This window comes from Canis aureus, chromosome 9 (assembly GCF_053574225.1).
Source record: "Canis aureus isolate CA01 chromosome 9, VMU_Caureus_v.1.0, whole genome shotgun sequence".
Lineage (NCBI taxonomy): Eukaryota > Metazoa > Chordata > Mammalia > Carnivora > Canidae > Canis > Canis aureus.
This window is the reverse complement of record NC_135619.1, coordinates 14913633-14940506: the sequence shown is the minus strand read 5'-3', so window position 1 is coordinate 14940506 and position 26874 is coordinate 14913633. Positions and strand designations below refer to the sequence as shown.

Sequence of the window (26874 nt, the reverse complement as noted above, 5' to 3'; positions counted from 1 at the left end):
TGTGACTTGGTCTGAAAAATGAATACATCAAGCACATCGGGGGCATTTTCACTCACGACAGTCATCCAAAAACTAAAAACTGCTGGCTAAATCCCAACTCAGAGCCATTTCTTTCGGGCAGCCTTCTCTATTGCTTCATATGGAGTTACCTACTCCCTTCTCTGTTCCTTACGTGTGTTTGTACTACAGAACTTATCATCTGTATTCTGCTTTATTTCTATACTTGGCTACCACATTTTAAGCAATTTTAAAGAAATACTAGTTGCACATTTATCTCCAATGCATGTCACACACAAGATGTTCAATAGATTTGTAGAAATAATGGATATCTGTCTAACTGAATCAGTAACACTCTCTGAGAGGAGGGCTTCCATTTAGATATTTCAAGAAACATGGGTGGTTCTTCAGAGTAGGTTCTTCAGAGTAGGAGGGGGACGATACTTTAAAGGTAGGAGAAAGGGTGGTTTTCCAAAGATTTTCCATCTCTGGCATGTTATAAGGCATTCCAACCACAAGGAGGTCCAATGGAGAGTAATCATGGTAACCAATCTCCTGAATCAGTGGTTAGTCTTCAGGGTGAAAATCAATTCCTTGAGTTGACTAATTAGAACATGAATTTAAAATACTGTGTGTCAAATATTGGCTTCTCCATGATGATAGGGCTCCAAAAATACAACATATTTTGCTCTTACTGAACACTCATTGAGCAATAGCTGTTTGCACAGCACTAAGCTTAGTATTGAGAACATTTAACAGAAGTTCAAGATGATACAGACCCAGTTAGAATGTAATTTGGATGAAAGGGGTTAAACCACCATAAATTGTGAAATTAGGTATTCATTCATTTAGAAACCATGCATCATGCCTGTTCTGTAAACTGGACAAAGTGACAGGGATTTAGGGGGGTTAAAACATGGCTTCAAAAGGCAATTAAACGTGTTACTAGGAGAACAAAGTATAGCCTCTAAGTTATCTTAGATGTTCAGTTGTGAATCTGGGCTCCCTTTTTCTTAGTGGAGAAAAGGTGGTCTTTTTAAAGCTGAGAATAAAAAGCAGATTAAAAGAAACTGAAAATGAAGGTGATAAAAACAGACAAATCAGACCATGAATTATAAAGGTAAGAGATTTGACTAAAAAAATTTTTGACTCCAAAATGAACTATTTCATCTGACTAGAGGCATAAGAAACAGTAGAGTTTTAGCCAAATACAACAGAAAGAAACAGTATTAAGTTTCCCCACAGGCTGTTCACTCTAGTATTGTCCTCTTTCAACTACAGGTATACAGTTGAATAAAATAAAGTATGGCAACGTATGAGAAGCCTAATGCCTTGGTCAATACAAACAATATGATATCTATGAAAAATTAAATATTTATTATTTGATAGCCAAAATATGGCTGCACGTACTTTTGTCACTGCAGCAGAAATCCTCAACTCTGAAACCATGCCATGTAGAGTAAGGTTCATGTATGTTTCAGGGAAGAGGGACAAAGAAAAGAAAAACACTTGAGATCAACAGGAGAGTGCCAAAGTTTAGGAAGAAACATGTTCTATAGATTTCCTTAAAACTGTAAATTTAGCCTAGCACTCTCTCTGATTCTCTGTTTACTTACAACAGACTTGTGCTGAATGGTTAGTAATCATGAACTTCTGAAGAGGTGCATCAGGCTTATGTCTCAGAGCAAAAGAGAACCTAAGGACCTGTGAGTAGGTTGGATAATTTGACATAATTGAAGCCAAGAGTATAGAATAGATGCAGCTGGGTCTGGTTCTGCCTCAAGATGATGTGGAAGCATTTGATTAGGAAAGAGGAAAAGATGAGGTATTCATTATTAGGAAAAAGATAAGCTGATAAGCTTGATGCAGTAGAAAAGACTCATTTAATATATCTATTACTCAAATGGCACAATATTGCTTGATTTTCAGGTGCACCCATTAACCATTAATAACATCACCTAAGGAATTCACAATGGGCCTCTGAGAAGGCAGCTATACAGGCACATTAACAAAATTGTCAATGAAATTTCTGACTGCTAAAGGATTCTGTAATAAGCTCTCCCCCTTCTGTTCCTACCTTATTCCTAGGGAAGGAAGCTTAAGTGAAACAGTTTTATTTTCTTTGTTTTTCTTTATCTGACACTTGGACACATATCCATTCTGTGCTCCTCAGCAATGCCTTATATCCCTCCACAACATCCACAGCATTCCCTGAAAATTCAGGACATTCTCTGAAGATTTAATTTATGGCAACAACATTGTCATAGGTGGGTACCGTGTTCCTAGGTCACTGACTACATGAAATTCCTTAAATATGAGTAATCTGGGTTCTGTGAGACTCAAGATCTTTTTTAATGTCCTTAAAGCAGCATGGGGGCACCTGGTGGCTCAGTGGTTGAGCATCTGCCTTTCGCTCAGATCATGATCCCAGGGTCCTGAGATCGAGTCAGTCATCAGGCTCCCAGTGGGGAGCCTGCTTCTACCTCTGTCTGTGTCTCTGACTCTCTCTCTGTGCATCTCTCATGAATAAATAAATAAAATCTTTAAAAAATAAAAAATGAAGCAGCATGTAATTGAATGTCTAGAAGATAATAACTAAGGAAATGGAAAATGCACTCACTGAGACAAAGGAGTGGATTATCAAAAAGATAATACATCAGAGGCTGACCAATGGGTATTTCCATCCCTGCGATCTCTAGCTTCACCAGTTTAGATAGATCTGGGTGCATTACTCCTTGGCAGGATGGAAATTTGGGTGAGCACACTGATTGTACTTTGACCATGACCAGACTTCACAAACAAAATACTGCATCTAATCCCCTTCTATTCAAATTTCTGAAGATTCCCCTTGGATGAGAGTATGGCAGTCATGTGGATGCAAAATGAAATCTAGGAAATGTGTGCCTTGATGGACAAAACTACGACAAAGGTGAAGAATGATTACTCATGAGGACTCGTAAGAACAGATAGGAATCTCCTGGTGCAGGAAATAGTAGGAAAGACCATAATCACATTCAGAGGCTTAAAGATCCTAAGTGACTCAGTCTTAGTGGCTTCGTATGGTGAACACAGACTTTGAATCATCCAATGAAATACTGTTAATGTCTGCACGTCCATTGAGGTCCATGAGTTTTGAGATGCTGGTGAACAATCAGAAAATCCAAAAAAAGAGTTATTAAGTCTTTCATGACCAATTTCAGTTTCTTTAAGGCACAAATTAGTATATATTTATTGGGTAGTCTTTGCCAGGCTTATAGATACAAAAGGTAGCGATACATAATCCTGGCATAAGCATCGTATAGTCTCTTGGGTAAAAGAGATTAAACAAACAAACAAACAAAAAGCCAGTAGCCTTATGTGACCCAGCATAGCATAAATGTGGAATGAAGGTTTGGTGTATAATAGAGTGGTGGGGGCAGCCCCAGTGGCGCAGCGGTTTAGCGCCACCTGCAGCCTGGGGTATGGTCCTGGAGACCTGGGATCGAGTCCCACGTCTGGTTTCCTGTATGGAGCCTGCTTCTCTCTCTGCCTCTCTCTCTCTCTGTGTGTATCTCTATGAATAAATAAAATCTTTAAAAAAAAAACAGAGAGTGGTGGGACCTTAAGCAAACTGAATAGTAATATGCCTTACCCAATGAGATTTTTTTTTTAAAGTATCATGCTAGCCAAGTAAAACCAAGACTGTGGGCTGTATTCCATGAGTGTGGTAAATGCCGATAGGTGCTGTGGGATCCCAAGCTGGGTGCCAGGTTCTGCAGAGCCTTGCAGGGAGCTTGTAGAAAAAGGAATAATTTTTATGTGGGCCTGGAGATGCTGTTTATTGTAGCAGGAAGTGGGAAGCCTTGAGCAGCTTGGTGTGGCTGGGACAAGGTACAAGTGGGAGAGGTGGAAGCCGTGGCTATACATGCTATTTAATTCCAGGGGCCATGAAAGAGGCAAGAAGATGTCAGCCACATTGGAGAGTGACTGGTGTAGTTCTGTGTTCTAGAAAGATCTCTCTGGCTGTTATGCAGAGTTTTTAAAAGGGCAGACTGGAGACAAGCAGGCCATTGAGGAGGCTGCGATGATAATATAGGCCAGATGTTTCTGCATGCTCACAATTTTTTTAATTAAAAAAAGGTATGCTTTTCTTCTAAATGAATGAAAGAAGAAAAAAATGGAGAAAATCTTCTGTCTTTTTAAGTTTTTCTCAGTATGTGAGAGCAGCATGTGCCAGAATTTAGTTCTTTGGCTGTTCTGATGATAAATACCAGAGGTTATTAGTCAGGAGTCTCCCAATGTGAAAGACATATTGAACTGATGAACTTTTACTCCCACTGTCATTTTAAAGAGATGGTATATATGCTGATGAATAAGGCACTTGATGACACTTTTTCTTCACACAAAAGATTTTTTACTACCCTAAGAAAATGAAAACTTGCTGCTTTTTTTTTTTTTTTAAACAAGGGCAAGAGGAAGAATGTGTGTTCAATCAGAAAAGCAGAGGCTTAAAAAGTCACCTGCTACCTGCCTCAGGCCATCTCCACCAGGGCTCCACTCTGAGCCATGCCTTAACACCATCCTGTGCTCCCACTGGGGCTCTTGCTGAGGAAGAAAGCCCCAATCCCCTGTGTTGAGCCTGGCAGATCCTCTTCTTCCCTCCCCATGCCATTGACAGAGGATGATCATCTGGTCTTCAAAATATAAAATATACCTTCCAAATATCATATGTGCCAAGAATTGAAGGGTTTTTATGAGTAAACATTTCTTTGTTTAAGAACCTCTGGAAAAATTGACAAGGCGCTATCCAGCCATTCAAGTGAAGATTATGAAATCACATGAAAAATACACAGAACATATTACAAGCCAAAAAATGAAGATTCAGAATTGCACCCGTGATAGCAGTAGAGCTATGTAAATGAACACTCCCGGCACATGGGAACAGAAGACCTTGGGGAAACACAATGAAATGTTAACATCGTTTGTGCAGAGTAGGACTTAGAGTTAACAGAGTCTGGTCTCATGGAATCAGTTCTCAGTGCTTCGCCGTTCTAAGACATATAATGAAAATAATACTAACTTCTAGGTTGTAAGAATTAGAGATAATGATTATAAAGCACTGAAGCAATGCCTGGAAATAAGTGAGACTAAAGAAAAATCGTTATGACTTTTAAGTTCATTTTCTCTATTTTCCGAATGTGTTCTGTGGCAAATGGTACCTTATGGCAACTTCAAGTGATGAGTAGCGCCTACTGTTGAGGTTCTCCAAACTTCTTAGGTGCAGATACCACATCCTCTTCGCTTTAGTGTCATCACCCAGCACAGGCTTGCCCACAGGCACACCAAAACATACATGCTGCTTTCTGAGTTTTGGGGCAAAGAGTGCGTGGACAGAGAGGCCAGTGATTTGGGGCTTCCTCTTGCCTCGAGTGTGTGCTCTTGGGCGAATCATCTAACCCTTCTGGGCTTCTGTTTCCTTACCTACAATCCAGGCATTTGGACTACAATGCAGGCATTTTCCAGTCCTTGGACACTTTGATTTTATCTTTCAGCCAGGCAGTTAAGGATAGGTGGCTTGGGAGACATTTTATTTATTCTAAACTAGAAAATTTTCAAAGGGGGAAGAATCCCAAAGGCCATCTAACTATTCATCTACCCCAGGGCAGCTCTGTCTCTCAACCGTCCCGGGCAGATGTGTTCATTCTATTTTTAACATCTCCAGGGAAGTTTCTTCTGACTTCTCATCCTGAGTCCACAACATTTCTTCTCAGGAATTTAAGAGCTCTGTGAAAAGCAGCACGAGCTTCAAATTCTTTTGCCAAGTCATCTCTCCAGTGGAGGAGTTGGAAATCAGAAACACTGTGAGAATATGCCAACAAAATCCACACGTCCAATCAATCACCAGGCCCTGCCAATTAATTTCTTCATCTTCAACTCTTCCATATTGACTAACACTGCCCAAGATTCAGGCCCTCATCATTGTCCCTGCCAGGTTGACTTTGACAGCTTTTGGTTATGGCCTCTCAAAACTACATTTAATCCTTATTTGTGGCATGTCTCTGAAGGTGCAGGCATCATCCTAAGCATGCAGGATGGGGCTGTGAACAAGGTAAATACAGCCCCTGACCTCACAGAGCTCACAGTCTAATGGGGTGGAGGATGTGCATCTTATAAACAGGCAGTTGCAATTGATTGTGTCAAGGAGGCCATGATATCATGCAGGTGCTGGTGACAGCATGGACTCTGGAGCTGACAGCCTGGGTTCAAACCTCAGCTCCTCCATCAGCCATGTGTAACTGTGGGAACCCCTGGGTACTCAGTTTCTTCCACTGTAAAAAGGGAGAAATATTAGTGCCTATTTCATGAGATCGCTGTGAGGAAGAAATTCCTTTTTACCAGTAGAACACCGCCTGGCATATCATAGTCACTCAATTAAAACATTTGGTTACACAGAATGGCCTATCTCTAAAACAACTCTGAAAAAGGTGCTCCTTCTCTTAAGGTCTTTTAATAGCTTCCCAGAGGCATGACCTATAGAGCCCTCTAAAATCCCAACCAAGTTCGCTTCTCAGGTCCCATGTCTACCTTGAAATGTGCCTGAACTGCTTCAAGTTTTTCAAGTTTCTAGCATACACCAGCCATCTTGCTCCTCTGAGATCCTGCTCTTGCTGGCACCCCTGGTAAGGAGGTATGGACAGTCCTCCCCTTCCCTGGCTAAGCTCTACTCATTCTTTAAGATTCATCTCAGGTGTCAATCGGTCTAGCAAATTTTCCCTGTCTTTCTTCTATCTTCCCAGTTTGCACATTTTCTTCAGTATCACCAGTACCTCTGCAGAGCCTGAACTGCCACTTGCTACAATGTTCGATAACTAATGATGTGCTTGCTTCCCATCCACGAGTTCCTTCCCACTCATTTTTGAGTCCACAGTGCCTAGGACAGTGCCTGACACACAGAACATACCTAACAAATGTTGGGGAACAAATATTCAGACCAAAAGCATTCCAAGTAGCTTTCAAACTGCATATAGCACTTGGGAGATATTGGTACAGTCGCTCTTTGCCTAGAAGTGGTTGATAAATGTCCCCAAATTTTACTCAGTGAACACCATGTAAATGAGCTGTCATGTTCCTTTGCTTACAAAATTACTTGCCAATTACACTTAGATGATCTCAGTGTAATTGCCATGTAAACTGTACCCTGGCTGAGATAGCCCAAATCATCAATTTAACTTTACCCTTTCATCATATGGTACTTACCACGTAATTAAATAAATGGTCAGCCACCACCACAATTGTGTATCTCCCCAACCAAATGAAGTGGCCACATTTGTCACTGATTTATCAGTTATGACAATATGCAACACACTTCCAGGTATACTATCAGAAGCTTAAAAAATTTAAAAGCACTAGGTACTCTTGAGAAAGAAGTTCCAAGTTCATGAGAAAAAAGATAAGCATTATAAAAACTTTGTTTTCCTCTTTAAAAAAAAGAAGGCAGCACTAAGATATAAAGACAAAAATCCTCATTCTTCCTGAGAAGACCTTCTTCCTGAAACCTGAGATAATAAAAACATCTCCAGGGATCCCTGGGTGGCTCAGCGGTTTGGCGCCTGCCTTCAGCCCAGGGCATGATCCTTGAGTTCCAGGATCGAGTCTGCATCGGGGTTCCCTGCGTGGAGCCTGTTTCTCCCTCTGCCTATGTCTCTGCCTCTCTCTCTCTCTCTCTCTGCATGTGTGTGTCTCATGAATAAATAAATAAAATCTTAAAAAAAAAAAATACATCTCCAAGCATTTGAAGGTGAATTTAGCTCTTCAAACAAATCACAGTTTCTTTCAAATAAACAGTTGCATTTTGTGTGTGTGTGGAAGGTAAATGTATTTTACTAAGGTTGACATTCTTTTCTGATAGACTCACTAATACCTTATACAAAAATTAGATACATGGGAGAAAGATCCTAAGTGTTGACAGTGCCTCTTGGTGACCAAATTTTAATTTGCTTTTCTGGATGCCACCTCCACATCTGGCACAGGTAATCACATTGACTTCCCAGCGTGGCCACATTAGGCAGAGTGGAGTCTCAAACAGGTTCTGTCTAAAGGGACCACTTGACTTCCAGAATACACTGCTCTGAGGCTCTGATTGAAAAAGAGGTCAATGCTGGCCCAAATATCGCTCTACCCCCTGCAGGGGAATAATTGATGTGCAGCAGCCCCTACAGATGTGGAGTCACCAAGGTGATGGATGGATATAAGTATATTATTCACATGTACATCTGCTAATATACAGGTCCCAGTGCAAACACCAAGACTTAAGAATATTATGTGGATTTAGGACAATCCCTGAAGGACTCCAGTTCCATTAAAAATTTGTTTGGCAGCCTGGGGCAGATCTATTCCAACTCCCACATGTTTCATGCATTTGAGAGGGGGAACCAAAATGCTTTAAAAATAAATTTAATAAATTTTGTAATGTCAAATCATTAACATCCTGTCTAGTCATACAGCCTTCGTATTTTGAAATAGCAACATTAACCTGCAGAATCTTTTTAAACCTTTCTAATATCGGAGTTAATATTTTTGTTTTCAAAAAAAAATCTTCCTTGTGTTTTCTGCCAAAGGGAATGAATTACATCCTGAAAACAGGAAAAAACATTCCAATTTTTTCCCTGTATAGGCATTTCTATTGTCACAAATATACCAGACAATACCCAGAAAGCTCTGTGACCAGAGTCCATTTTTGGTTTGGAAATAGTAGAGGAAATAATTTAACTCACAGACATTCTCAGTTATTGTTTGCTGATTTACAATACTAGTTACAATGTGCTGCCTGTAATGGTTGTAACACTGCTCTTACAAATGCTCATTCATTCATCTAGCAGATATTTTTAGTACTTATTATGCACATACAAGGCTGGGTGTCAGAGGACACTGCAAAGAGATACACAAGCCATCCCCTCAAGGAGGTGACAGTCTGGGTGGATAGGGAGAAATCCAACTTCTCTAGGGGCACCTGAGCTTCTCACACCACACATTCTTCTCAGGTCTCCAACAAAAATGCTAACGATTCCCTCCAAATGAACAAAGCATCATCAAATACAACATGTTTATTTGATCTTCACAACAATCTTCAGCAGATATGACAGGCATTTTTCTGTTTCAGATCTGTTTCAGGCCTGAAACTCTTAACTTTAATATCACTTATATTGAGTAAACTGCTTCGAGATTCCAAAACTCCATGTCACCTGGTAGGTAAGTGGGATCTGCACATGGGCCTATACAAGAAGAGAGGCAGGAGGTGACAGCACCCTGGCTTAGAAGAATTGGGCCACACCCTGGCTTTTGTCTACACAGTGTCCTGTGGCCTGTGCGTGAACCCTCACAGTGCAAAGCCAGTCTGCAAATATTCTCTTCAGCCCCTAAATAGGAAATGCTTAATAAACAGAGTGTTTCCTTGGTATCCTAATGTAAAACAATCATTACATCTTAAAAAGAGCAATAAAGAAAATAATAAATTAGTAAAATGTCTAGCCACCAACAATTTTCAAAACAATGAGAACTGCTGGGTATCACGGCCCAAGTCCTTAAACTGAATCAAGCCCAAAGTATATCCCCAGGTGCTCTGAACAGTTCAGGAATCCTTTTAAACTGAAAATGGAAGACAATACTATTTGTCTCCTAGATGCACAGAATTAGTTATGTAAGTGAAGGAATGTGGTCCAGGGCTCCTACGTGTCCAAAATGAGCTTCCTGTCCCCACACATCAACGCCAAAATGCCCGCATGCTCATGAATTCCCAACAGAGCTTTCCATTCCCAAGCTACCAAAGGAAGTAACTCAAGGCTGAGAGCTGAGTATTTTAAATCCCCCAAAGAGAAGTAATGCTGCTCCCCACTAAATTCTCAGCTATTCACCTTAAACTGATGGGAATCAAGGGGAACGAGCAAATGGAACTTCAAAGCTCCTACGAGGCTACTAGCTCTGCTCAGCAAGGCTGAGGGAAGTGGCAGCCAAACTCACACAGCTCAGTCTTTTGAAGTCTAACTGACAGTCTCCCATTAGCTGAGCAATACAGTTGCTGCTGTACAGTGGCAGCTGCTAGGCTTCTGAAGCTTGGCTTTCTTGGGCCAGGGCTGCCTGTCATCTCAGCAGAGGATGGTAGCCAGGGAGAGGTGGGCACCAGGAAGTAGGGAAAAGGAAAGCCCATCCTCTATCTCTTAACTTGGAGCAATGAAAAATGGAGCAGAGGCGGACATAGAAGGGTGAGCAAAAGAAAAACAGCTGAGCATCTTCGGGGAAACTTTCTTGTATGGCTAAAAACTCCGCGAGAAGTATATATTTTTTTAACGAAACAAATGAAACCTATTTAATAAAAAAAAAAAACAAAAAACAATGTAACATGAAGTTCTAAATATATGTGATAAATGCATGAAAGTGTGTGGAGATTTTATTAGCCAGGAACACTACCAGTTTAATCCAGTTTGTCTTTATAAGTACTTAATGACACAGGAAGATTTCAAACCCTTCAAGGGTACCGAGAACAGTAAACTCTGTCTGCAGGATTTGGTGCTTCTGCGCCACCGTGTGGTAGCCCCCTCAAATTGCAGGTACTAATCCTGAAATGAACAAGTTCTAGAAGGTGGGCTTTACAAGCTACCCCTATAAACACATACTCAACCTCTGTACACACATAAACATGGGCTCTACTCACTTTTCTAGGCCTGTAGCAACATCCATCCCTAGATTATTACACACTTCCAGTCCATGGGGGCCCAGAAATGCTTCTACAGATAAACACTAATGGGACAAAGAGGAGAATTTCAACTAATGTGTAAAAAAAAAAAAAAAAACCCTGAATGCTCACTACAGTATTATTTGCAAAAGCATAAATAAGGACATGGCTTAAATGGCCATCATCATGGGAATGATTAAATAAATTGTGGCGCATCCACTCAATAAAAAATTAAGGAGCTGCTAAAAGTGCTATGGGTAATAGATCTTCATGCACTGACAGAAAGAAGTCTGAGATATCTTTAGATACAAACAGCAAGTCATTGAATAGCATGTAAATATGAATTTTAAAATTCTTAAAATGTATGCACCTTTATATAAAGAGGTCCAAAAGGATATAGAACAGACTGTTTATGCAAGTTATCCAAGGGAGGGTAAGACTTTTTCCTTTTATTTTTATGTTTTTTTATTTGAATTTTGGTTTGAATTATTTTCCCAGTGAATACAATGTTTTTCTTTAACGAGTTCCATAATGTCAGCAGCTGCATGAAAGACAAAGTTTCTTTCACCTTCAGCACATGCTCCCCCATGGTCACCAAGCTTTTGTAACATCTGTCCCCTCTTTCCCATGCAAATCCTTCTTGTAATGTTCACGTTCCCTAGTTTCACACACCCCCAAAAGGCCCTAGAGCGTTGGGCCCACTCTACACAGAGAAGCTTTCTGCCAATTTCCACACTCTTCGATATATTCAAGTCCTGGTTAGATTTCTGTCCGCTGGCAGGTAGCAGGCCTCACTGTGCTATTGTCAAGGACATTAGTTGCCTCAGGGAAGATGAGGAAAGATGAAATAGACACTGCCATTGAGGCTTCTGACCATCTAAAAGAGAACATCAAAAATAGAACTCTGATCCATCCCCCTGTCATCTATCCCCTCTCCTCTGTTCTTACCTACCTACCACCTACCACCTAACGCTGACTCACCTCCTCTCCAGTTTTCTCATGGTTAGACATCACTTCATCCATGCATTCAACCACAGCCTCCGTGATCTCAGTCTTATTCTACCCATGCCTAGGTAAGCAAACTCCCTGGAGCACACTGGTCTTTCCAGGGCTGGAATCTGAACGTGCTTTTGAGATGGGTAGAGACCTGTTGCATGCTTATCAGCCTGACCTTGAGATCTCCTGAACTCTTGATTCCTCAAACTGTGGAGATATCCATGTTCTTTTGGAACAGAATCCCCAAAATAGTATCCTTTTAACACACTTTCTATTCACATCACAGACCAAGGACTCATTTCCTTAATATATACAAAACTCCCATAAATCTTGAAGCAAAAAGCCAATGACCCAACAGAAAAAAATAGGCTAATAATATGAACAGACAGTTCTCAAAAAAGAAATACAAATGACTCCTAAAAATATGAAGAGGTACTCGACTCCACTTAAAACACAAGAAATACAAACTAAACTACAATGAAATGTCATTTGTAACTATCAAAGGGATAAAGATCACCAACGTGATAACAGTTCAATAGCAAGCATGTGCACATGGAGGCATTCTCCATGCCCTGCTGAGTATAAATTGGTACAATCTCGATAAAGGACCATTTGGCAATACAGAAAGATTGTAAATGTATATAACCTTTGACACAGAAATTTCATATATAAGGTATTTATCCTAAGGATATACTTACAATGATGCAATGTGATGAATATACAAGCAGATACGCTGAGGCACTGTTTATAATTTTAAAAGGACTGCAGCAACCCAAGTTTTCATCAATATAGAACTAGTTAAGTGAATTATGGCATACTCATAAATGGAACACTGCAGCATTCAAAAGGATAAAGTAATTCTACATTTGCTCTTTTTGAATTATTGGTAACATAAGTCAAGGGAACAAAGTTAAGTACACACATGCATTTGTTTTCAAATACCTTGAATACTGAAAGAATATAAAGAACCAAGGAATACTGGTTGCCTCAGAGGCAGAGAATGGGTAACTGGGGGGACAGAGGTAGGAGGCTTACTTTTGGCTTGCTACCTTTTTATTCCCTTTCCTTTATTTACCATTAGAATTTTGTGTTACATCCATATACTCATCATTAAAAAAAAAAAAACGCACACCTTTAAAAAAGCTGATAAACATTGTCTGTAACCGCATCTTTCAAATGCTATACTCAAATCCATTTTCCATTATGCTCATAGTTATCCTTTCTCTAAGCCATGGACCTCATCCATTTAATCTATGTCAAACTGACTCTACCCTCATGTAGAATTTACAGTTGATTCATGTTACTCTACTGTTTTAAAATCAAATCAAATCTTCATGGAGTCCCTTTGCTCTCAGAGAAACATTCAATCCATTAAAAAGACATTCAATCTCCTTCACCATCAGCCCCAATCCTACAAGACCCCAATTCAGTTTCAGCCACACCAGATGGCTCACCACACCTCCCTAACTTACCCATAAAATTTCCTCGCATCTCTTCTCCTCCCCTCTCTATCCAAAAAAATCACAAATGGCCTATGAGGTCTACATCCAGTTATTTCTTTGAGCCTTCCTTACTCTCAGGAAGAAGAAGAAAAAAAATTTCTCTCTGTGTTCCTATCAGTACTTTGCTTATCCTACGAGAAGTTTACTGTTCAAAATTATATTACATTTACCATTTATGGCTCTATAGATGACTACATTTAATCTATGGTCATCTCTCTTAGATTGCAAATCCCTGGAAGAAAGAAGCCAAACTCATTTATCATGTATTCCTAGCACCTACATAATTGCCTGGCATGCACAGGTGCTGGATAGATGAACTCTTCATCACCATTTCTCCCCATGTTTTCTTATTCATCAAACTGAATTAAGAGCATTGTTCCTCCAACGTTATTTCTATGTGGCTGGTTAATGTTTGCCCAGTATGACATGGTATTGCCTGTGCAAATTTATCTCCCAAGTTTAAATCATGCCCTTGTGCTCTATGGTGTCATAGACTTTGCATTCTCCTACTAGATATCTGATTGGCTATGGATTTAAAAACTGCTGTTTTCCTGCAACTGGTTTTATACAACGTGGTGCCCATTTGGTGAGTTAGGCATGCATAAAAACAACTTGGGAGATCAGAGTTATCTTTTCAGAAGCAAATATGGACATGAAATGAAATCTCTAGAGGGAGAAGTTGCTGTCCTGCTCTGATGCTTTACTCATAAGCCCTCTAAGTCTGAAGATATTATAAATTCTCTTAGGGGAAAAAAAATCTAAATAGTCTGCCCAGAACTATTTATGAGGCTTCTTTAAAAAAAAAATTTTTATTTATTTTTTCATGAGAGACACAGAAAGAGAGAGAGGCAGGGACTCAGGCAGAGGGAGGTGTAGGCTCCCTGTGGGAAACCCAATGCAGAACTCGATCCCAGGACCCTGGGATCATGACCTGAGCTAAAGGCAGATGCTCAACCACTGAGCCAACCAAGTGCCCCTATGAGGCTTCTATTTATGATGCATTGAGTCAAAAATGCAGTTTTTTGTGACTTCTCTTTCTTTAGCCACTAAGAAAGGTAAGGAGAGAAACAACCTAAATGTCCATCAACAGGTGAAAGGATAAACAAACTGATAAATTATACAATGAAATACTACTCAGCAACCAAAATGAATAAGCAGTTGAAACATGCAACATCCTAAAACTAGGTGAAAGAAATCGGGGGGTGGGGGGGGGAGATGAAAAAGAGAGACAGAGGACACATATTGTTTGATTCCATTCATGTAAAATTCTAAAAAGTACAAAATAATCTTCATAGTAACAGCGGATCAGTGCTTATTTAGAAATTAGGGAAAGGCGGGAGAGAAGGTAGGAAAGAATTATAAAAGGGTGGTGAGGAAGCCTTTGGAGGTGATGGATATACTCACTATCTTGACTGTGAATATGGTGTTATGGCTGTATACATTTGCCAATTTGTTGAAAGTTTTAGATGTATATATTTTAAACATATACAACTTATTGTATGTTAGTTATACCACCATAAAGCTGTTTTAAGGAAAAAAGTAGACAAAGGTGAGGAAGAAGGGAATCTGTCCAAGAGCATAAGTATACAATCTGTTTTAAAAGTGATTTTCAGAGAAGAGGGATGCTCAATACTCACAAAATACCTTTCCAGACTGACATTTCCCTGAGAATGTCATTTTCTAGGAATTGTTTTTTGAAAGGAGCAGCCAGGTTGCAAGCAGATGATTAATTATCATGGAAAATCATTGATGTATCATCGCAATTTCACAGTATTTCTTACAGTTAAAATAAGGCTCCTTCATATCTCTCATAAAGGTATTGTGAAGCTTTAATTGATTTGTGTTGGTAAAAACCCTTGGTTACCGTCATGGAAAATAATTGAATTAAGTATCAAAATATAAATGTGTAACTTTTGTTATTGTCTTTACATTTGTTTTCTTTACAATAATCACTGCAGGGTGCCAGTTCTTCTAACACATTGTTAAACCATGGAAGACACCAAACTCAGGGGCTTGCATGTCTGTTGATTTAATGTTAAATTATAGAATCTATAGAGGTGTTTAAAGAAACTCGTGTTTAAAGAAACTCATATAACTATCTCTACATACTGGATAATCTTGTAGGTACCACTTGCCCACTCAGTGAGGAGCAGTAATGACTTATGCAAGTTGAATTCAAGGATATAAATCTCTGAGCTTAGTTGTGTACTCTCTTTATGGGAAGGCAGGCATTCTTTGCCTTCTTTTGAGAAGAATAACTTAATATTAACTCAGCAACACAGTAAGGAAATACAATAAAAAATATAAATGACAGTATTGATCAGGAGGACAAGGTAGACATTGTCCTCAGAGACTGAGTAACTCAGAGTTTGTTTGAGGGACGTTTAAACAACAGGCTGTATCTAGAGCAACAGGCACTGCACGTAGTATAGCAGTGACTCAATAATTGTCGGTAAGTATCACTGCCAATCCACGCACACTGAGTCTTCAGTAACTGGTAGCCAGCATTATTCATAATTTCAGAAGTCAAAGTTGTGATTGTGATTTAGCATTCACCGAGCAGATCTGGAGAGCATAGTGCCTCACTATTTGCAAAGCAGAGATGAAGATGCTCCTATGTTATCTCTATTCCAACCAATATAATTAGGTGATGCTAGGGAAAACTCATTTCAAGAAAGTGTTGATCATTAGGTAACAACAAGGTTATTTTTTAAGAAGGACTCTTTGCTGTGGATCTAGTGTAGAGATCCACAACAAAGGGGATGATGGGTGCACATTTCGGAGGAGACTGTCATTTTGAGGCAGGTACACATACGTGCAATTCATTATGGGCAGCTGTAAAGAGTTTGGCAACTGATTAAGGCTAGAATGCAGTAGTCACAGACAACATGTGGCAATTTACATTTAAATGTAAGTTAATTAGAATTAAAAATTCATTTCTTCAGTTGCTTAAGCCACATTTCAAGTGCTCAGGAGATACATGTTGTGAGTGGCTCCCATGTTGGACATTGCAACCTTGAATATTCCATTCTCACAGAAAGTTCTATTGGATACTGTTGGGCTAGAATGAGGCAGAGGCCAACACGGCAATACTAAGAAAGGAACTCTGTAAGGGGGACTTGAGAATGATGAGTGCGCATTGGTTACAAAGAGGCCATGTTGCTCAAATCCCAAAGAGAAGTGAGACCCTGGTTCCTACTCTCCTAGTCTGGCTTTCAACAAATAGCCTAGGGTTAAAGCCCTCTTCATGTCCCCATGCCCTCTGGGACCTCAAAAACTAAATGTGTGTTTTCCATAAAATATTAAATCAAGAGAAATTAAGACAGCACACTTAATGTGAAATAAAGTTCATATACTCCTGTTTAAACACAGATTAGAATTTCTGTCAGAACAATGCCAGTGAAAAGTTGACATTCTAATTAATACAATTTACATTATAAAGCGCTGAATATCTTTATCTTGCTATTATGAAATGCCCTCTTTAAAAGAAAAAAAATCAAGTTTCTACTGAACAGGGAATTGAGTACCAAGGGCAATATGTAAAAACCCATGTACAAGAGAGGTGGTTAGGGTCACTGGCATTTTTACACACCATCAACCCGGGTCTCTAAAAAGAGAAGCAATACACTCATCCTCTTACACATAGTTTTGTCATCTTTTATCATCTACAAGGCTATTTTCATGCAGCAATAGGATTTTGAAGCTGTTTTACTTGCAATGATATAAAACATACTGCAAAAAGTAAAAACCAAAAGCCTAAAACATCCTCTCTCTCCTTCCCCTTTTCTCCCCTCTCGTCTCCCTCTCTCTCATTCTCTCGTTTAACATCACAGGGAACTGTCTGGAACTCTGTGAGCTTGCACACGTGTAGGACTCCCACACAATGTTTATTCAATCCAAATTCTGAGTGTGTAAGAGGGGCAGAAAATCAACCCCACAGTTGGGTACCCAAGGATCCGTGTTCATTGCCTTTGTCAATTTTATGCTATCGGTGAAAGGAATAAAGATGAGATCCTTAAAGCTTGAATTTTCATTTCCTATGACAACGTGCTTTTTCTTCATGCTTTATCACACTCCACTACTTGGTTTCCACCCCTTCATAATTGATATCGGCCATTTGAAGCATTCAGTAAAAACCTCATGAGGTTCATCAAATGTCCCCCAGTCTATAATTCTTGCTTCTAACATATTCAGAAGCATATTCATCCAAGTATTTTCCACTTTCCCTCCATGATTTTCCCTGTGCACAGGGACGAGTGTAATGACAGTTGTATTAATTATATGCTGAAAAAACCACATAGCAGCAAAAATGATGGAGATCATCGTTTTAAATATTTTATTAAAATAACCCAGTGTAGAACAGATAATGTAGACCCTCTTGATAATGAGAGGTTCATTAATTTTACAAGAATTCTAGAAAGCTTAGAATGGTCATCAAAATGATCTCTTTCATTTATTTATTTTTTTCAGAAGAAGAAAACCTTCAATTACAGCTTTAGAGAACAGGAACTTAGTACATTTTTAAGTTAATTACTTACCTTTCTGGAAACAGTTTTGAAAAAATAGCTTGAAATATGGAGGATTTAGATTTCATAGTATATTACTTGAAATGCCTGTAAATTTTCAGCCTTTGCAGTTTACCCCATTAAAACTTGGTTTCATTAGCATATAATGACTTCTGATAAATAAAATTGATATTCCCCCATAAACAAACAAGCAGTGCATTAAAATCTTTCCATTACTAACAGCACAAGCAACACAGTCTTGCCTACCAAGTGTGTCTCCAGGTACAGTTTAAGGCTGTCCGTCTCTGCTTTAGGGGGTGTCCAATTCTCAGTGGTTTCCATGGCTTCATTTAACCACTGAATGAATTCATCCAGCTTGTTTACAAACCCCTTTGTGACAGAAAAGAGAAGGGGAAAAAAGGACAAGAAAAGCATGTTAGTTGATCATTTCTTTAAAGCCAATCTTAAAAATTCCAAACCTCATGGAGGGTAAAATTGATAGCACTCCATTCCCATTCTAGTTCCACACTGTGGAATGGCATTTCCACTATTCCAGGCACTGAAATCTATCAAAATGGAAGGAAACTGTGCATGATTCCCTCGCAGCTTTTCCCCAGGAACATTTTTTTTTTTTTTTCTGAGAAATTTGGATTGGATTGTCAGGCGTCTTTATAAACGTGTCTTCCAATCATCAAAACATTTCTGGTGTCTGACAAGTGCCCCCTCACCAAAAAAATCAGGTCAGGTCTGCTAGGAACCCTCGCTGGCTTTGGGGGATAAAAGCATTCCCGGAAAGATGGTGTTCTTTACTCAGAAGCCAATGGAGTTGAGTTGCCTTAACTGAACTACAAATCTATTTTTAAATCACATAAGTGTTTAAAGGGATTTGGATGAGTTCTACTGACAGCCCAACTGTCTGTGGCTGAGCCTGGGTTCTAAGAAGCAAGGAAGGGTAGAGGAGGTGGGATCAATGAGCAAAAACGTAAACACCTGAGTCTGGGTGTGTCCCAAACATAAAGAAATGTTCTCGGCTAAGAAGCACAAATCACAATAATCTTGCAATTTCTCGAATAGTGGTTATAAAAATCTATTGACCATTTAAAAGAACACATCTGTAGAAACGGAAAATATTTTGAAAAAAATGAAAGCCCAGTTGTGAACCTAAGGGAAAGAAATGGGGCTGGGCGCCTGCTTTCCATGTCTGGGGAAACAGCACCACCTGGAGGTCGACAGGAGCAAGGACAGGCTGCTGCATTTGTGCCCACTGAAATGGCTTGGGACGCTGTTTTTTCCCTATTAAACTTAACCCGTTCTTCAGATTTGCCTTTTGATTAATTTTGATTAATATCTCTAATGATTAACTGAGCATATTCTGAGACTGAATTGAGAAGAGGCGAAAATTCATTTTCTTTATCATGCTTCTCAGACGCTAGGCCTCTGTTTTCTCCTAAACAATAGTCTTAAGATTTATAACCCTTTAATCCCAGCAGTTGATTGGCCTCAAAATGATTATTAAAAGAAGAGAAAATGGGACTGAGAATGGTGGCAAGTGAGAAAAGCTGACAAATAGCACTCAGAAACACATTCCTGTCTGTCAAAAGGAGAGAGAGCAGAGATGTGGGCATGAAGGCCCACGGCATCCATCAGATTGTCCCATCATGCTCTGGCATGTCCTCAGCCCATGAGGAGCTCAGCCAATCATCCCACGTGTTAGTATGTCCTCTGTTTTCCCATGTTGCTAAATGTTATCCAAACTTACCCTATTTTATTCCTACTGTGCCAAGGTCAGGGGATAATCACACCCATTCTTTTGCAAACCCACCTTAATCAGATTGCTTTGGTAAAGCCAATAAGAAATATCATGTTGGGGTCATCTTAACTAGAAACTAAGGCCTATGCATTTGCAATTGCCAGGGCTGGAAACGAGGAGGTAGTTTCACATGCCTCAACTCCTAGCCTCCAATTCCAAACTAATGACATCACTGGGGCTTCCTTTGGTCATCACTCAGAAGCATTTCTTCCAGGTAAAGTGAAAACATATCCAACGGGGATGGTTTCACACAACACATTCCCCTGCCAAAGGCATTTTTCTGATGATCCACCCAAATCATCCTATTCTCTAATTTTCTCATATTGTATCTTGTTCTAAATGCTAGGAGTCCATGCCAAGTAATTCCTTTTGCCCTTTCTCATTTGTTGAGGGTATCAGTTTGTCTGCTCTTTCTCCTTTTCCACATTTCCATAGATTTGAGGGTTGTCTTGTTTTTAATTTCCTCTCAAATATTTGAGTCTTTTAAGTCTTTTAAGATTTTATTTATTCATCCATGAGAGACACACAGAGAGAGGCAGAGACATAGGCAGAGGGAGAAGCAGCTTCCCTGTGGGGAGCCTGATACGGGACTCAATCCCTGGACCTCGGGATCATGCCCTGAGCCGAAGGTAGATGCTCAACCACTGAGCCACCCAGGTGTCCCAGTACTTGGGTCTTTTAACACAGATGTTACTTCAGGCTCACTTTCTTCAGTCAAGCATTCCCACCTGTTTAAAACAGCACTCCCCAAGTCCCTCTTTCTGGAAGACTTCCCACAACTCGGAATACAGAAATTCTTATTTGACTTGATGTTTACCATAGATCCCTACAGATGTGTACAGTAACCTGTGAGCAGAAACAAGGGTAGAGTGTATTAGAACTGAAGTCCTAATTCTTGATGTTCTCATAACTAATTTCAGTGAAAAATTAAGACACACTTTGTTGGCTACATGGACTTACAGAAATACCATCTATGGAAGCTCATCAGAGTATCAGAATCTAGATGGTTGATAACGGTGAGATGAAATGATCTTTTATATTATTAAATAGTATTTACTATTGAATTTGGACTTGAGTGGTTTTATCTGTAAATTGGTTTGGGGAGAAAATTAAGTCAGGAAGTAAATTATTTTGGAAACAACCGATTAAATCCAAGAAGACCAATAGTAGAAGACATTATTTGAAATATAACCAGTTATATACTATTTATAATCTCTTCCTCCAAAAAACAAGCAAACTAAGCAACATGCATATATGTGATTGCATGGGTACCTCATCACAAAAGGTTAGTCTCAGCCAACGAGTATTAAACAATGTGTGACAGTTTTCCTAACAGAACCATGATTACACAGTTAGTTGAAATCCATGAGAGGCAGATTAGGCAAACTCATGGGACCCAGGTGAACCTTTCTGGATGATCTATCTGCATAGCCTAGCCAGACAGCAAAACCAAGGCTATCTGATTCGGAGGAAACAGAGGTCCTGTCAAGGCTTCCCTCTGGGTTTCCTCTAAATTATATCCCTACTTCACCAATTCTCATTGGTTGCAACCTTTTCTCAACTCTTTTCTTGCCGGTGCTAAAAAGTTCTGTTGCCATCACAACAGAAAGCTGGAAAATCCTTATAATCTTATAATAAAAAGCTTAACACCCCCTCCTTAGGGAGCTCTTAGCTTTCCACCTCCCCTCCTGCTAATAGGCGTAACCACAAAAATATAAAGAGGTCATAAAGGCAAATGAAACCGGAGTCCATCCGATTCTTGATACCTTTGTCACCTGCTGTTTTTCCACCTCTCTCAGCCTCTTTATGTGTGTACTGTCACCAGTGTTCTGCGTAGTGGACAGTGCACTGTGTAGTATCCCCATATCAGAAGTGGGCCCCTTAGAAAGGCCAACTAAGTGCCACTCTATATACTGAGCCATGCTGTGTGTGGAGAACTCACATTTGGATGCATACAATAAATATTTGATGCTAACTCTCCAAAGCTCTGCTAGAGTCCTTTGTGGTGTGAGTGAAGGAAAAGGAGGTAACATACATAACAACACAGGAAAATGGGGAAAAACATAAAATTCATTATGTAATGCAGATCAAGTCCTAGTATGACAAATACCTAGTATGACAAATACTCATCCACTTCTTTAACCAATATTTATTAACTACCTACTCTGTATAAAGCACACTGCCGGGCATTGTTGGGAATAAAAAGATAAATATCAATGCAGCAAAAATTTCGGTAGGACATAAAGCATGTCTAAGCACTGGCCTACTCAAGTCAAGTAATTTGAATAGTCAAAAATTTTTTACAGTCAATAAAGAGTTGGAATATTCTCCTGGATTTTTCTGTGAAACATATTCTGTCTGTAATCAGAATTCTGTCTGTATCCAAATTTGTTATTATTCTCGGTATTTGACCCATCTGTGTTCGTTTCTCTAACATTCTGAGTTCACACTTACATACTTTGAGAGTCCAAGATGACTTTAAGACTCAGATTTTCTTCGTGACACAATCCAAGGTTGCCATCGCACTACATAAAAGCACATTTTCTGCATGTTCGACTCACTGCTACGGGCTGAATTACAAATCTCTGAAAGGCCCCCTTACAGCCTTCCTTGTTTAAACTCCTGCTGAAGTATCGTACCTGCGTACCTGCATAGCCTCTTTCCTGTTGTTCTCTACCACCAGTTTCCTGACTGTCCCTCTCTGCCCCTTCTTCCTTGACCCTTCTCTGGCCCCTGCCAAGCTCTCTAGGGGCACACGGAGTGTGACTCAGTCCACAGGCCCCTGTCCTCCCAGACCCCCCCATAATTGTATCCTTTCCCATGGGTCCTTAGACATATTCATATCTGACACATGTTTTGAGTCTATAAGCTAACTCTTCATTAGAGCCAAGCCAGGATTCCGCACCCAGAAGGATCCACGTTGGTCATCCAACAGTGAGAGAAAATGGAATGCTGTCAGCCTTGTTACCACCACTTGACAGCACACTCCCCACTTTCAAATCATTTGCATTTTAAAAGTTCCTTAATGAAGTGCTTCTTTAAAAATCTTACTTTTAAACTTTCTAAGGCATCAATCTCTTTAAAGACTAAGCAGCACAAAGTGCATGCAAATGTACACTCTCAGGTTTGTAAAAAAGTAATCTGCTAGAGCCCTCAGCTGGTTCACATACGTTTGAAGATTATACTCACAAGGAAAATTTACCCTCGAGTCTTACAAATAGCTACACTCTCAAGACAGGTTAAGAATGCCCATTATTTCATTTAGTTTCCTACCTATTTCTCTCTACAGCAAACCTAGTTTGGCTAAATACAAACTGTGGAGGTATGACTATTGCCCTCCAGCAAGGCTGTCGTATGGAGCAGGAATGAGAAGGGAGCGCCTTCCTTGCATCAGGTATGGGGCCAGAAGCCAGCAATACGGACAGCGGGGAATGGGACATGGTCTCTGCCTTAAGGTACTGAAAGCCCGGGGGGGTCATCTTGCATAGAATTCCATGATTTTTAGACCACACTGAAATTGAAAGCTATTTCTCTAAGAAGCTAAAAGGGGACATCTACAACAGGAAGTAGACGCCGTGTTGTCACAGGTGTGTAGAGTGGTGCTGAATCTGGTCAATGTACAGATGAGGAAAAAGAGAGCCAAAGAAGGTCAGGGACTTGCCTATGGTGGAGTTAGCAGAGTTGGGGCCTGAACCCCCATCCCACTCCACAGTCAGTTTCTCTCAGAGCACCACACCAACGTCCAGAAATAGTATTCTCAGAGAAGCAACAATTCTTCTCAGCCCCACAGTCCTGGCACTGAGGTAAAATTCTCTGAGCTGTTGGTTCTTTCCCTTCAAATTCACTGTTTTCTGTTCATTCTTCTGAAAGATCTTTGATGAGGCTTGACGCTTAGCAAGGAACATACACCTTTTTTTTTTTTCAAGCAAAAAATCACTGTAAAGTTCACTTGTAACCTATGGAAAATTTCAACCAAAAATGTGAGGCAGTTACACGCTGGAATTAGCCCATTCTATCAGTGCCTCAATGATAGATGAGTCTGACTCAGTTTCATCACAGAGAAGATGGCCCTTGGTTCTCAGGAGTTCAGCCAAGGACCTCAACTGCTAATTTCTTCTTGTTGTTAGACTGTGTGTGTGTGTGTGTGTGTGTGTGTGTGTCTGTATGTGTGTACACCCTCAAAAAGATTCTCATTTCTCAGTGGACAAAGAAATCAAGCATGATGTGTGACCTTGTCTAGATCAAATTAGCTGCCTTTAGATGGGGACTCACTGAAGGGCATTGAAAAAATGAACTAGTTCACTATATTTATGAAAAAATTGTTCAGCCTCTACTGTCAAGTCTTTTAAACCTTTATTATAATGTATTTACCCCTTTCTTAGTATTCAAAGATTCACTGAATGATCTCATTGGAACAACGCTAGCAGAAACAATATGTGATCCTCAAACTGCACTCAATGTATGCCAGGACCTTTTAAAAGTATTTTTATACAACAGATAATTTGAGCTTCATAAATACCCTGTGAGGTAGGTAGTATTGTGACCTGTTTTACAGGTGAGAAGACTGAGGCTCTGGGAGGTGAGACCTGTCCAGTGCCCTATGGCTAGAAAGTAGTGAGCTAAGAATGTGAGTCCAGATAGCCTCCTTAGCAGCACATGAAATCATGAAAGGCCAACTGATCTAACAATTTGTCTAAGACCCTAGCAGAAATTAGAAATTGAAAAACATTTAAATGAGGATTAACTGCAGGGGGCAAAAGAGGTTATATTAAAAGAGGGGGGAAAAAAAGACATTCCCATCATGAACCAGTATGGATATTATTAAGAGAACAGTTGCTGCAACCAGACAAAACTGAATTTGAATCCAGGCTCCATCTACCTCTTACTAACAGCATAAACCAAATGAGCTACCTAATGTCTCTGAACCTCATTTTCTTCATCTGTAAGATAGGGACAGTAATATCCATCTTGGGTTTACATGAGGATTTCAAGAAAAATAGATTTTTTTAAAGTCTGATGTAAAACTAGGACTTGGTAAATGATTTTTTAAAATAAAAAGATTTTATTTTTTCACTTATTTGAGAGAGAGAGAGCAAGCAAGTCAGGGGAGGAACAGAGGGAAAGGGAAAGAGAGAGAATCAGACTCCTCGCTGAGCATGGAACTCGAGGCGGGGCTGGAGGCCACGACCCTGAGATCATGATCTGAGCCAAAACCAAGAGGTGGATGACACTCACCCGACTGAGCCACCCATGCACACCTTAAAAAATGATTTTTAAAAATCATTCCTAATTAATAAGTTCTGCTTTGATCTTTTATCTCATTCACTTAGAAAGTTTTGATTATTCACTAAGCATACAGCACTGTGCTAGACCACAGGGGAGATGGATCAGAAAAGTCCTCACACAGCCATGGGATGAGAGGTGGCACCAACTGCTCTGGGCATGCAGAGGAGGGAGCCCTGCCTTCTGTCTCAGGTGATCCGATGACGCAACGTGAAGGAGGCAGCACCTAAGCCTGCAGGTCAGCAGGGATTTCCCCAGCTCCTTATGCCACCAGTACATCTGAACAGGATGATTCTCCCTTAATAGCCAAACGTTTCAGAACAATCTGGTTTACCTTTTCGAAATAGGCCACATGATTTGGAGCCAATCTTTACATTAACAATGGCTTCCAGCAAGTAATCGCAATCCTCTGACCCTAGGCAAAAGGAAGCTTTATTTAGGCACCAATAATTGGAAAAGTTAGAACTCCACTTAGAAATGAAATAATGCATTGAGATTTTATACGTATATTCACTGACATATGTATTCAGTCTCACATTTCTGGTTAATTCCTATACACATAGTTCCTATACGAAATGCCCAATTTAGGTTTTTACACAATAGTAGTCAAATGCAATTTACCTTTCCTAGTCAGCTATCTATGTACTTAATGTGCCACCCAAGACCCAGAGGCTCAAGATAAAAGGCCAAGAAGTTAAAAGAGGTGCTTTGGATTCCACTGCCTCACACGTTTACCCATGTTCCTACCCACAAGATCTAACACAGGGTAAGTAATTGACAGAAGGGAGGATATGGTGTGTGCTTTGAGAAAAAAGATTGAAGAGAAAATGAAATGGTTTAAGGCAGTTTTAACTCTGATGCCACAAGAAAACTCAAACGCTGAAATGTTTTATGAAATATTTAAGCTTCTTTTCTAAAGGTTGAATGGGATGACTTTAGAATATAAAAATATTCCTGATAAAATTACCCTAGAATAAAAGTAAAAGGCTGTCGGTTGGAAAGAAAGAGCATTAAAAAAAAGGCATGGAGTGGTATTATCTAAAACTGACCAGGTGGGAAGTCCTATTCTGAACTCAGTATCATATAGAAAGGATAAGTAGAGCTGATTCATCATCTCCAAATACCGTTGACGATAGTTTCAACTGGGAAAAGAAGAGCCCAGAAAGATCCCTGATTCTGATGATGGAAAAGAGTTTCCTCCAACAAATCCAGGGTTTGAGTTCAGTTGCTCCCTATTGGTCTATAAAAAAGAAGTGATCAACAAGTTTAAGGGCAAAACAAGATCAAAATGCATATCATCGAAGTCTAATAAAAACAGAAATGAGTAAAATAATTGGGAATAAACTGGATAATAATAGATCAATATTAATTGAGCACTGATCAGGTGCCAGGACAACATTATGCTTCAAGATTCCCACACCGTCTGTTTTATAGAAGGGAAAACTCAAATACAGACAAACCCAAGTACTTACACAATACTTTTGCAGGAATGAAGCTGGGGATCCTCCCAGGGAGTAAGGCTGCCCCAAAGCTTTGCTCACTTCCTCTAAGGGAGATCTTGCCTCAAGCACCCCAATCCTCCAGGGGGAATGAATGAGCAAATCAGATCATCTTTATCTACTTCTAAATCCCCCAAAGAGGACCTGAGATGGTCACACCTTAGAATTTAGGATTATGATAATTTAATGGCTTCACTATAGGTTTTTCACATCCAGTATATTATAAATAGCTATACTGACCATTTGGGTGATGACCATCTACCAGCTATTCCTCTAATAGCTTATGTAGTCATTTAGTTTTCACAAATTTTCCTACTGTACAGACGAAGACGCTGAAGCCTAGAGGAATTATGTAATTTATTCAAGGTTCATAAAGTCACTAAACAGATAATTAGTTTTGTTCCAGAGCCCAGAGTAGTAAACTATAGAGTCCAGAGTAGTGAACTACTACACCACACTGCCTTTCTTTTCTTTTTTCTTTTCTTTTCTTTCTTTTCTTCAAGATTTTTTTTTTTCCATCAGGGACACACAGAGAGAGGCAGAGACATAGGCATAGGGAGAAGCAGGCTCCCTG

General features: G+C 39.8%; 1 protein-coding gene across 5 annotated transcripts in view; it reads right to left on the bottom strand.

Moving 5' to 3' along the window:
- AKAP6 (A-kinase anchoring protein 6) overlaps window positions 1–26874 on the bottom strand; it is a 539311-nt gene that overhangs the window by 223068 nt on the left and 289369 nt on the right. For all 5 annotated transcript variants that reach the window (XM_077908985.1, XM_077908989.1, XM_077908988.1 and 2 more), the window contains one exon: window positions 17976–18098. In XM_077908985.1, the coding sequence (XP_077765111.1) occupies window positions 17976–18098 (123 nt within the window). The remainder of the gene's footprint in view (window positions 1–17975; window positions 18099–26874) is intronic.